The sequence below is a fragment of the Erythrolamprus reginae genome, chromosome 3, assembly GCF_031021105.1.
Source record: "Erythrolamprus reginae isolate rEryReg1 chromosome 3, rEryReg1.hap1, whole genome shotgun sequence".
Taxonomy (NCBI): Eukaryota; Metazoa; Chordata; class Lepidosauria; order Squamata; family Dipsadidae; genus Erythrolamprus; species Erythrolamprus reginae.
Genome location: NC_091952.1, coordinates 12,326,801 through 12,338,915, shown reverse-complemented (window position 1 = coordinate 12,338,915; position 12,115 = coordinate 12,326,801). Strand labels below are relative to the sequence as shown.

The window sequence follows — 12,115 nt, the reverse complement described above, 5'->3', positions numbered from 1 at the left end:
CTCCTTTTCTCTAGACTAGCCAAACCCAATTCCTGCAACCATTTTTCGTATGGATTGTGGAAAAATGTTCTGGAAGGAAGATGTGAAAATGTATTTTTGTATGTATCTGTTAAATGTAGCGCCCAAGCTTTCCTTCTGTTTGTTTGCATTGCACGGCATTTAGTTACACAGTTATAAACATTTTGTTTTATTTTTCTTTTTAGGTGAGGGTGGCTTGCAAAGTCTTCTGGGAAACATGAGTCATAACCAGCTGATGCAGTTGATTGGACCAACGGGCTTAGGCGGACTTGGTAAAGTGTTTTCATGATATTTATGTGAGAATGATATTTATTCAAATCTTGTCTTAGCTTTTCGTTTTAGAAAACAGCTATCTTTCCACTGATGAGACTATAATTTAAACCAAAGTGCTCTGGTTTGTGAATATTAGTATGGGATGCAGGAGCATTAGTTTAAACCACAGGTGTTAAACTCGATTTCGTCATGTGACGTATCGTGACATATCGCGATGTTTTTTGCCTTTGCAGAGCTGGGATGGCTGTGGCCTGTTTGTGATACATCTGGCCCACGTGCCGCCAGTTTGACAGGCCTGCTTTAAATCATTTTGTTTTCTTCAGTGGTTGGTCAACCAACAAGACCTTTTGCCAGCCACTGAAATGATGCCAAAGTCCTCTTACTGCATGTATGCAGGTGTAATTGTTCTGTTCCTTTCTGGTATATGAAAGACCTAAGAATGGTGCTTCTAGATATTTCCATGTTAATCAATCTTTCCCTTCCCCTCTTCCCTTTCCTCTTCCCTTTTATCCCCTTCCCCTCCCTTTCATTCATTCACTTGTTTCAGTGTGGCATGAGAGCCTCAGTAAGCATGTTTGGATAGTGTGATACTTTGGGTGAGGTGTACCTAGAGATGCTTTAGGCAGGAGTAGATCATTTCATATCATAATCCCTTCTGATTTTTCGATTGTCAAGACCTTGTCTTGGGGCTCATAATGTCAAGTAATAAAGCGAGAGGTTCCTTTAATAGAATAATTGCTCACCTGGCCAATGTGCTTCCTTTTTTTACTTCGTGCTGTTCAGAGTTCCCCAGTGGGACAGTTTTCTAAAGATGGTAACAATTGTGCTGCAATTGATCTCCAACATTTGCGGTTCTGAATGTATGGTCTAGAACAGTGATGGCGAACCTATGGAATGGATGCCACATGTGGTATGCAAAGCTATATCTGCTGGCACACGAGTCTTTGCCCTAGCTTAGCTCCAACATGTATGTTTGTGCCGGCCAGCTGACTTTGGCTTGCACAGAGGTTCTGGCAGGGTGTTTTTGGCTTGCAGAGAGCCTCTGTGGGGATGGGGGAAGGTGTTTTTACCTTCCCCCGGCTCCAGGGAAGTCTTTGAAGCCTGGGGAGGGCAAAACACAAGCCTACTGGGTCCACCAGAAGTTGGGAAACAGGCTGTTTTTAGCCTCCAGGGGGCGGGTGAAGCTGTTTTGCCTTTCCCAGGCATTGAATTATGGATTTGGGCACTCACGCATACGCGATAGTGTGTATGTATGCTCTTTCGGCACCGGAGGAAAAAAAGGTTCACTATCACTGGTCTAGAACATTGATGGCAGTGCTGAAAAGGTCACACTGAAACGTCACACACTTGCGCTCGTTGGGGCTGTGCTCCGGAAAAGCCAAACCTCTGTGTTCTAGCACGCACATGATCAGCTGCCTGGCGTGCATACACAGACTGGTTTTCGGCAGTGCCACAAGTGCAAAGGAATCGTGCTTCGGAAAAGCTGAACTTCTGAGTTCTGGTGCGCATGCGCACTTGACAATCAGCTGGCTGGCCTGTATGCACACACTCTTTTTCGGCACTGCTGCAGGCACGAAGGACACCTGCTGGTTGCTCGCACATGTGCACCAGAAACTCGGAAAACAAACAGGTAAGGCCGCACATGCCGGACGATATGGCTTCTCATGCTACTCATGTCTACGGAGAGGGACGGCATACAGATTTAATAAATAAATTAAATAAATGTGTGCCATAGGTTCGCTATGACAGGTCTAGAACTTTTGGATTTTTTTTTTTCATGTTTGATTCAAGATTGGTTTGATGCATGAAATTTGTGAAAGATGTGCACAGGTATTATTTCGGTGATACCTTTTGAAAGTTTGCAGCAAGATTAAGAGGTCCTCTCAGTGATAACAGTTTTACGATGTGGGAATGCACAATCTGGCTCTCACAAGAGACCAAAGGAAAATTGGTGTGGAATAAACTTTTTAAAATACATGTTTTGATAAACTTTTTAAAAACCATTCTTATTCATTGTGCCTATAGGTGGACTGGGCGCTCTAACAGGTCCCGGTTTGGCTAGTCTGTTGGGCAGTGGGGGTCCTCCAACCAGCAGCTCTTCTTCCAGGTAAGAAGTTTAACTTATCATTTAACTTACCATTTTACATATTAAGGTAGGGACAGAAATTAACTTCATTACACTGCCCCCTAGAGTTGGACATGAATGGTTAGGGAAGCAGCCTCCAACCTTTTGGGCACAGTAAGTTGCCCATAGTGAAGTAAGATTTTTTGGTGGACTGGAGGGATGGGGGGAGATTCACATTTATTTACATATACAACTTCTATGCCGCTCAATCCCGAAGGACTTAAGGCGGCTTACAATAATAATATAAATAAGTACAAAAAGATACAAAACAATAAAAAAGAAGTTGAATATAACCTAAAACTATAAAACGCCATATTAAAAGAAACCCATTAATTATAAAGCAGTCATAATCCCATACATACCATTCATACAGTGTGGCCCTGTCAGTTGTTAGTTCAGGGCCCACCAGGCCTGCCGGCAAAGCCAGGTCTTCGTGGCCTTGCGGAAGGCCAGTAGGGTGGGAGCAGTACGGACATCGGGTGATAGTTAGTTCCATGGAACCCGGGCGGCCACAGAGAAGGCCCTCCCCCTTGGTCCCACCAACCTGCATTGCTTTGTCGCCGGGACCCGCAGGGGGCCAATTCTGTGTGCTCTTAATGGTCTCTGGGAGGTATGTGGTTACATGCCTGCATCTCAAGGATGGAGCTTCACTTGCTTGTATGTCCTGGTTCCTACTGAGCCGCAGACTACAGACCAGGAATTGGGGACCCCTGGGTTGGGGAAACCTTTATCTTTAATGTTTTGTGACCTCTCAGCCTCACAGTTGAACAATTTTATGCCACAAAATCAGATCATCTTTAGCTGAACCAATTGAGCCATGCTATAATTGTGGCATCTTAAAGTTACCACAGATATAGGACACTCTGGATAAATAGTAGCTCTTTCGGTGCCAGTTTTGCACCAACTGGTATAAGATAGGAAGAGACATTATCAGTTCATCGGTGGAGGTCCAAGGAGGATTGTAACAATTCAGAAAGCTGTCAGCCTTCAGTGGCACTTTTATAGCTCATTATATAAGCCCTTTATAAAGAATTATGCGTGCACAGGCTGTCCTTGATTTACGTTTGCAATGGAGCTGTCCGTTAGGGTTTCAAAGCAGACCCCTCACATGACCAATTTTATCACCCTTTTTTGAGGTGATCACCTAGCAAACACTGATTGTTAAATGAACCCAGTGTTTGTTATGGGGTATTTTTGCTGAAAACCGGAACACCAGTTTTTAGCAAAAACTTCAAAAATTGTAGCCATGTGACTCTTAGAGATGCTGCAAACAACCATAAATGCAACCTGGTTACCAAGTGCCTGAAATGCAATGTAACGGGAAACCTCAGAACTGGGTTGTAAGTCCCTCTTTGGGGGTCGTAATTTTAAACAGTTGTTAAACGACTGGTCATAAGTCAAGTACTGCATTTATTTGGAAAAATATCAGTGCTTCTTACTTATTTCAATAATTCTTGTGTTAACTATATAGACCAACTGTCCCAAAGGTGCCTTTCTCAAGAGGCAGCTGGACTTACTGGTTTTTCCTTGAAGACGTTTCGCTTATCTCCCAAGAAGTTTCTTCAGCAGGATGCAGCTCCTCCAGACAGAAATCTATAGAAAGTATATTGGATGTAGAAAAACCGGACCCTCTTCAGAATACGGAAGCGATGCTTCAATCAATATATGAAGGCTTGCTCAAAATCCAAGAAATGTTAGAAAGAAACCATGAAGAGATGCTAAATCAGTTCAGGGAGTTGAGGGGGGCAATACGTGGCATAGATGAAACACTAGTTAATATTCTGCAAAAGACAGAAAAATATGAGCAGACGAGAACGGAGGAAAAAGCAAAAGAAGCAGAGAAAAAGGTGGAGGAAGTTCACAAAGGCTTGGAGAAGAAAATAATTGTCCTGGAGATGGGCAGGGAGTCCTACTTCCTGAGATTCCATCATATTGAAGAAAAGAAAGGGGAAGACCTGATGGATGTGATGACGGAGGTTTTGGCTGGAGCTCTACAGAAAACTAAACAAGAGATACAAGGGGGAATAGGTGAAACATTTAGAATTCATACAACCTATGCAAAAAGACATAATGTGCCAAGAGAGGTACGCGTGAGATTTACTAAAAAGACATTGAGAGATGAAATACTTATAAGATCAAGAGAAGAGCCTTTTAAATATAAAGGGGGAAAAAAAGTGATTTGGAAACACATTCCTAGGAGAGTAAGAGATCAAAGGAGACGATATCAATTTCTGACAACACAACTGATCAAATATAATGTGATTTACAGATGGCTGATACCAGAGGGAATCCTGGTTAGTTGGAAAGATAAAAGATATAGACTGGATTCACTAGATAAAGCCCATGAATTTTTTGATCAACATTTTACTGCAAGTGAAAAACAAGAAAGCAGGGAAGAGAAAGAAAGTAAAAGACAAGAAGAAATACAAGCAGAAGAAAATACTTTGCAACAAGAAGAGAGTGAAATTGAAAAAAGAGAACGAGCAGAACGAGAAGGTGCAAGAGCAAAAGAAAAGAGAAATAAGAACTACTAGGAGTGTAAAACCTATATATTAATGAAGTGATGGAGGAAGAAATAAAGATATCATTTAACATAAATGAATTGAACTCCCCTATGAAAAGAAAAAAAGTTTACAAAACTACAAAAAATATAATTTAATTTAATTTATTTGACTTCTGTGCTGTCCAATCCCATAGGACTCAGGGCGGCTTACAATAATAAAAACAATACAATACAATAGCACAAAATTGGTCCTGAATTATCTTCAAGGTGCATAATAAAAAAAAACATGGCAACTTATTGGGATACACCAAAATTGGGAAATTATATTCAACATTAGCACAACAAATAAAAGAGGAGTGGCATTATATGTTAAAAGCCAAACAAGTATATTCAGATGAAGAAGGTAGAATATTGATGGTCGAGGTTGTAATAAATCAGAAACAGATTCTTTTGTCTGCAATACATGCACCAAATAACAAGAAGAATTTTACAAAAAGCTCCATAAGAAGATAATTGAAATGGACTGTGAAAACATGTATGATAGAAGACTTCAATGCAATTGTGGATGTTAAACTAGACTATAGATGTAGCAAAACAAGTAAAAAATGACACTCTCAAAACCTTTTTCGAAATGATAAAGAAATAGGCATACAGGATATATGGAAAGAGTTAAATCCAAAGAAAAACCAATATACATTCTATTGAACAGACACAAATCATGGTCTAGAATAGATATGATAGGGATGTCACCAGAAATAAGAACAGATGTCAAAGAAGTTGATATAGAAATGAACATATGGGCAAATCATAACCCAATAAAAATCAGGTGGAAGGGACAAAAGAAGAAACTGAGATTGACACTGAACCAAAATATACTTAAGGACAAGGAGTTTATACAAATAAGTGAAAAAGAAATGGACTTCTTTGTTAAAGAAAACAGAAAAAAAGAAACATCGCTACAAAATGTTTGGGACATGGCTAAAGCATATAGGTCAGGATTAACTTATATACCAGGAAGAAACAAGAAAAAGGAACAACAGCAAAAAACATCACAAGAAGAACACAAAAAGCTGGAGATAGATTTTGCAGAAAGATCCGCAAAAAAAGTAATGTAAAAGAGAAAATGGAATTATTAAAGCATAAATTAAACTTAATAGAAAAGAAACGGCACAAAAAATGTAAATGGCTAGACAACACTTTTTTGAAAATGCAAATAAGCCTGGTAGATGGCTAGTATACAAGCTCAAAAAAGAGAAACAGAAGAAAATGATACATAAACTGATAGATGGGAAGGGTTTCCTTCATCAAAATGAAGATTAAAAAGAAAATAATTCAGGAATTCTATGGAAAACATTGCAGTCAAGAAAAAATGTGAGAAGATATAATAAAACAATATTTAGAGAGGGCCACGTTACCCAAAATACCAGAAACAGTGAAAACGATGTTAAACAAAAGAATAACAATGATGAAATTAACAAGCAATTAAAAAGCAGATGTGCAGATGCAAATATTACCTTAATACCAAAATAAGACTCAGATTTACAGCAGATAAAAAACTATAGTCCAATATCATTATTAAATGTAGACTACAAAATATATATCTCAATAGTAGCAGAGAGATTAAAAAGATTCCTGAACGAATGTATACACTCAGACCAGAATGGTTTTTTACCCAAAAGACAAATTAAAAATAATGAGAGAATCATCTTGAATACATTGGAATACTATGAAGTACACTCTGAAAAACAGCTAGCGCTTATCTTAGATGCACAAAAACCTTTGATAACCTCAATTGACATGATATTATAACTGACCTGTATGGACTTTGGTGAAAAATGTATGAATATGATTAAATTAAGGCAATATATTCTAAACAAATGGGAATATGACAGAATTTCAATGTAACTAAGAGTGCAAGACAAGGATGTCCTCTGTCCCAGTTCATTATTTATACTAACTTTGGAAGTCTTGGTTAGAAAGATCAGGCAAGACTCAGAAATAAAAGGTATGGAAATAAAAAAAAGAAAAGTACTAATTACAACCATTTGCAGACGATCTAATATTTATCCTATAATACAGGCCGGCAACCTTAAATACTCAAAGAGCCATTTGGACCCATTTCCAAGAGAAAAGAAAACACCAGGAGCCACAAAACCTGGGTGGGCATAGCCAACTCAGTGTCACTCAGGTGTGGCCTGGTGGATGTGTCATATGACCCCCTCACCCACACCTACCCAGATTTTGTAGCTCTGTTTTCTATGGGAAACAGGTATCTCTCTCCTTTCCATCTCTCCATCTCTCCCTTATTCTCTCCCTCTCATTCTCTTTCTACCTCCCACAACCCTCTCTCTCCCCTTCTCTCTCTCTCTCTCTCTCTCTGCTGAGGAACAATTGCTACACCCGGTGGAGGCTTCCCTTCAGCCGATCCTTCTCCCCTTCTCACGACTCCCTGGGTGGCTTGGCGGGACCAGGAAGGTGCACACATGAGGGGGGGACCCTCAAGCGAGCGCCAAAGCGCAGCTCAGTAAAGCAAAGGCGCATATGAAGGGCAGGTGGCCATCGCTTAAAGAAGGTCTTTGGATGTAGCTTCTTTCCTGCCCTAAGGATCTGGCCATAGCCTCGCTGTCTGCCCTCCCTCCCCCCAACCACACACATGAGAGGGGAAGGAGGGTCACCAGAACCTGGGGCCCCTTTTCCTGCTTTCACATGTAAGGCAGCCTTCGCTTCCTGCCGCTTCAGACTGGAGCTTACACCTCCCCCCCCCTTTCGGATGAAGAGATGCAGGGATGGTGGTGGTGGACATGGCAAGGCAATGGCCTTTGGGCACAGAAAAATGAAAAAATCTACAGCTGTCGATGGTTGGAAGAATAGCAACAATAAAAATGAACATTTTGCTGAATTTATTATTTCTGTTTCAAACAATTCTGATAAAACTAGAAAAAGAGGGTTTTTTGAGGATTTAAATAAACCGATTTTAAAATTTATTTGTCAAGGGAAAAAAGCAAGAATAAAATTGCAAATGCTACAAGAAGCTAAAAATAACTTAGGGTGCATTTGGGTTACCTGATTGTACTATCAGGCCTTGGTGCTTACATGTGTGAAAGAATGGGTTAATTTGAGGAACAAAAGAATGCTGACTTTAGAAGGACATGGCTTACAATTGGGGTGGCATGCATTTATGTGGAATGGGAAAAATAAAATACTTATATATTTTCAAAGACCTAATATTAGCTAGACATGCTATGTTTTTAGTAAGGGAAAATATCAAAGAGAAACATTACATGAAAATACTGGTCTGGCTATCCACAAATGGAAGCACTAATACTTCCAAATATTCTTGAACTGGAAAAAATTACAAGATCTAAAGATTATCCTAAATGATAATCTTCTGAATGCTTCTGAATGCATTTTGTTCTTCCCAAACCATAAAAAAGCATGCCAACCTATTTGCAAATCGTGACTTTCCCAGAGTTAACAATTTTACATTTCCCAGTGGGATCCATTCTTTCAACCATGTCAACGCTGCTGCTTGATAGTTTATTAGATTTGTATGCCGCCCCTCTCCGAAGATAGTATATTTCCCAATTAGGTACACCAAAACCACCTCTCAGTCTTACTTCCTGTAGGAGTTTCAGTTTAATTCTTGCTTTTCTCCCTTGTCAAATGAATTTATTTATTGTCTTATTTAACTTTTCAAAAAAAAAATTCTCCCTAATTTAATCCGAATTGTTTCAAATAGATATAATATTCTAGGTAATATGTTCCTTTTAATTATCGCTATTCTTATTGACATTTGTAAATTCTTCCATTTTTCCAGGTCTGTTTCTATTTGCATTCTCAATTTATTATAATTGTCTTCTTTTATCATTTTACATCTTGCTGTTAAATATATACCCCGAATATTTAACCTCTTGCTGTCTGGATGCCCAATTTCTCTTCTCTTTTGTTTTTCAGTCATATTTTTCACTATCATTTTTGTTTTTCCTTTATTAATTTTTAACCCTGCTACTTCTCCATCTTTTTCTACTTGTCTTAATATTTTAGGGCCAGTCTCTATTGGATTTTCCCTTATAAATACCAAATCATCTGCAAATACTTGTAATTTATATTCTTGTTGCCTAATTTTCATTTCTCTTATTTCTTTATCCTCTTTTATTTTTCTATTGAGCTTTTCCAATGTTAAGATGAATAGTAGTGGCGATAGGGGGTATTCTTGTCTAGTACCTTTCTCAATCTTAATTCTCTGTCAATTCACCATCTACCATCACTTTCGCCCATTGTTTGTTATATACTGCTTTTACTATATTCCAAAAACTTTCTCTGAATTCCGTCGTTTCTAGCTGTAATATCATAAAATTTCAATTGACATCAAAAGCTTTCTGTGCATCTAGGAACAATAATTCTAGCTGTTTTTCAGAATGAACTTCATAATATTCCAACGTATTTAAAACAATTCTTATATTGTCTCTTATCTGTCTTTTTGGTAGGAAGCCATTTTGGCCTGAATGGATGAGTTCATTCAATAATCTCTTCAACCGTCTTGCCATAATTGAAGCGAAGATCTTATAATCCACATTCAGTAAAGAGATTGGTCTATAATTTCTTATTTGTTGTAAGTCAGAATCTTCTTTAGGTATAAGAGTTAAATATGCTTCTGTCCGTGTATCTGGAATTTTAGCCTTCAATAACAAATCATTAAATACTTCTAGCATAACTTCACCTAATGTATCTTGTAATATTTTGTAAAATTCTGCTGGCAATCCATCCGGTCCTGGTGTTTTCCATTCTCCGGTGTTTTGATTCCTTCTATTAGTTCCCTCATAGATATCCTTTCCTCCGAATTATTTTTGACATTTTCTGGAATTTTTGGTATACTTCCATTCTCCAGATAATCTCTTATTTCTTCTTCCTTTATATTTTCTTGTTTATATAATTGTTCGTAGTAATTTTCTACTGTTTTCTCTTTTTCCTTGTTTTGGTATTGTAAATTTCCTTTCACATCTATTAATTGACATAGCATTCTTTTCTCTCACTTTCTTGATTTTACAAGTAAGCCAACATCCTGGTTTATTTGCATTTTCAAAAAAAAGTTTTGTTTTGCCTAATTTTATTTTCTGTGTGATCTCTTCATTTTTAAGTACATTTATTTTATGTTTCTGTAGTGTCATTTTATTTTTAAATGTTTTATCTTGTGGATATTTTTGCAGCTTTTTTTCCAATCTTTTAAATTCTTCCTTTTAAATCTTTTAAATTCTTCCTCTGTCTCCTTTTGTTTTTTCTGTTTTCCCACATATGTCATTACTAGTCCTCTAGTGTATGGTTTAGAGGTATCCCACAACTTTTGTAAGGAAATATCATCTTTCTTGTTTTCTTTAAAGAAGAAAGTCAATTTTTCCATATATATTTGAAAGTTTTTTTCATTTACTACTCTGATTCAGTGTCCATCTTGGTCTTTTCCTTTGGCCTTTCCATTTCATTATAATTGGATTGTGGTCTGCCCATATGTTTGGTTCAATTCCAATCATTTCTATTTTAGTCAATAATTAATGACATCCATATCATATCTATTCTTGACCACAATAAATGTCTGTTTGAGTAAAATATGTACTGTTTTTCTTTCATATTCCTTTGTCTCCATGCATCTTGAAGTGTTAATTCATCGGGGAATTACTTTATCAATGGGTAGAAAATAAAAACAGAAGTTAGAAATTTAGAATCGATTTGTAAATAAAAATGACGTAAATGTGTAATTAAATCATGAATTTTGAATAACGAGGATAACTAAACATGATTAATAGATTTGGAAGATAATGGTTACAAATGTGATGGTTGTTTATACTGCTTGATGTTATTAACTAATTATAAACCAAACCAAACAGAGCATTTAATTAAATAATGGAAAATGTTTAAGAAGGCTATGTGAAGAATATGGTGAATAGATTTTGAGAATAATATTTATAACTATTGTGTGCATAAGATTTACTATTTGTATTTAAAAAAGATTATACCTGATTAGTACACTGCCATTGTGGATATGGAAATTTTATATGTAACAAAGAAAACTGTACAATAAAAATAATATATATATAAATAATTATGCTTGTACAAGTACTCCTTAATTTACGATCGCAATGGAGTCTGTCCATTAGGGTTGCAAAGCTATGCATATCGGGGCAAAGAACCCCAATTATACCTACCAACTGATGGGGACCAAGCTTTCTGAGACAAGCCAAGAAAGGGATTTTGGTGGACAGCTCAATGAAGATGTCAACCCAGTGCGCAGCAGCAGTTAAAAAAGTAAATTCCATGCTTGGTATGGTTAGGAAAGGAATCGAAAATAAGTCAGCAAGTGTTGTATTGCCTCTGTACAATCGATGGTGAGACCATACTTGGAGTACTGTGTACAGTTCTGGTCACCGCACCTCAAGAAGGATATAATGGAACTGGAAAAGGTGCAAAAAAGGGCAACAAGAATGATCAAGGAAATGGAACACCTCCCTTATGATACCAGGTTGCAAGGCCTTGGTCTCTTCAGCCTTGAAAGACGGCATTTAAGGGGTGTATACACTTTGATCAAAGTGTATAAAATCATGCATGGGATAGAAAAGGTGGATAGAGAAAAAATATTTTCTCTATCACACAATACTAGGACGAGCGGGCACTCTCTAAAGCTCATAGGAAAGTGAGGATAAATAAAGGGAAATATTTCTTCACCCAGAGGATTGTTGGTTTATGGAATTCACTTCCAGAAAAGGTCATGCCAGCTGTCAGCCTGGATAGATTCAAGGCAGGATTAGACAGATTCATGGATGCCAAGTGTATCGGTGGTTATTGAAATGGATGTCCAAGTGTTGGTTGAGGCAGGCAGGATTCCCTTGAGTCCCATTTGTTGGGTGTCGAGGGAAAGGGAGGGTCTTGCCTTCTCTTTCTGCTCAAGATTCCCATGGACAATTGGTGGGCCACTGTGTGACACAGAATGCTGGATTTGATGGCCTTTGGCCTGATTCAGCAGAGCTCTTCTTATGTTCTCAGACCCTCACTTGACCAATTTTATGACCTTTTTTTGAGGCAGTCATTAAATAAACATTGATATCGTAAAATGAACCCAGTGTTCTCCATGGTTGTTTTTGCTGTAAACTGGAACACCAGTTTTTAGCAAAAACATCAAAAATTGTAGTCATGTAACTCTTAGAGAT

The 12,115-nt window shown here is 37.8% G+C and overlaps 1 protein-coding gene across 1 annotated transcript in view; it reads left to right on the top strand.

Annotated features, from left to right (window-relative positions):
- Window positions 1–12,115, top strand: part of ADRM1 (ADRM1 26S proteasome ubiquitin receptor) — a 28,050-nt gene that overhangs the window by 6,492 nt on the left and 9,443 nt on the right. The window contains exons 5-6 of the mRNA XM_070744490.1: window positions 204–290; window positions 2,317–2,398. Of these exons, the coding sequence (XP_070600591.1) occupies window positions 204–290; window positions 2,317–2,398 (169 nt within the window). The remainder of the gene's footprint in view (window positions 1–203; window positions 291–2,316; window positions 2,399–12,115) is intronic.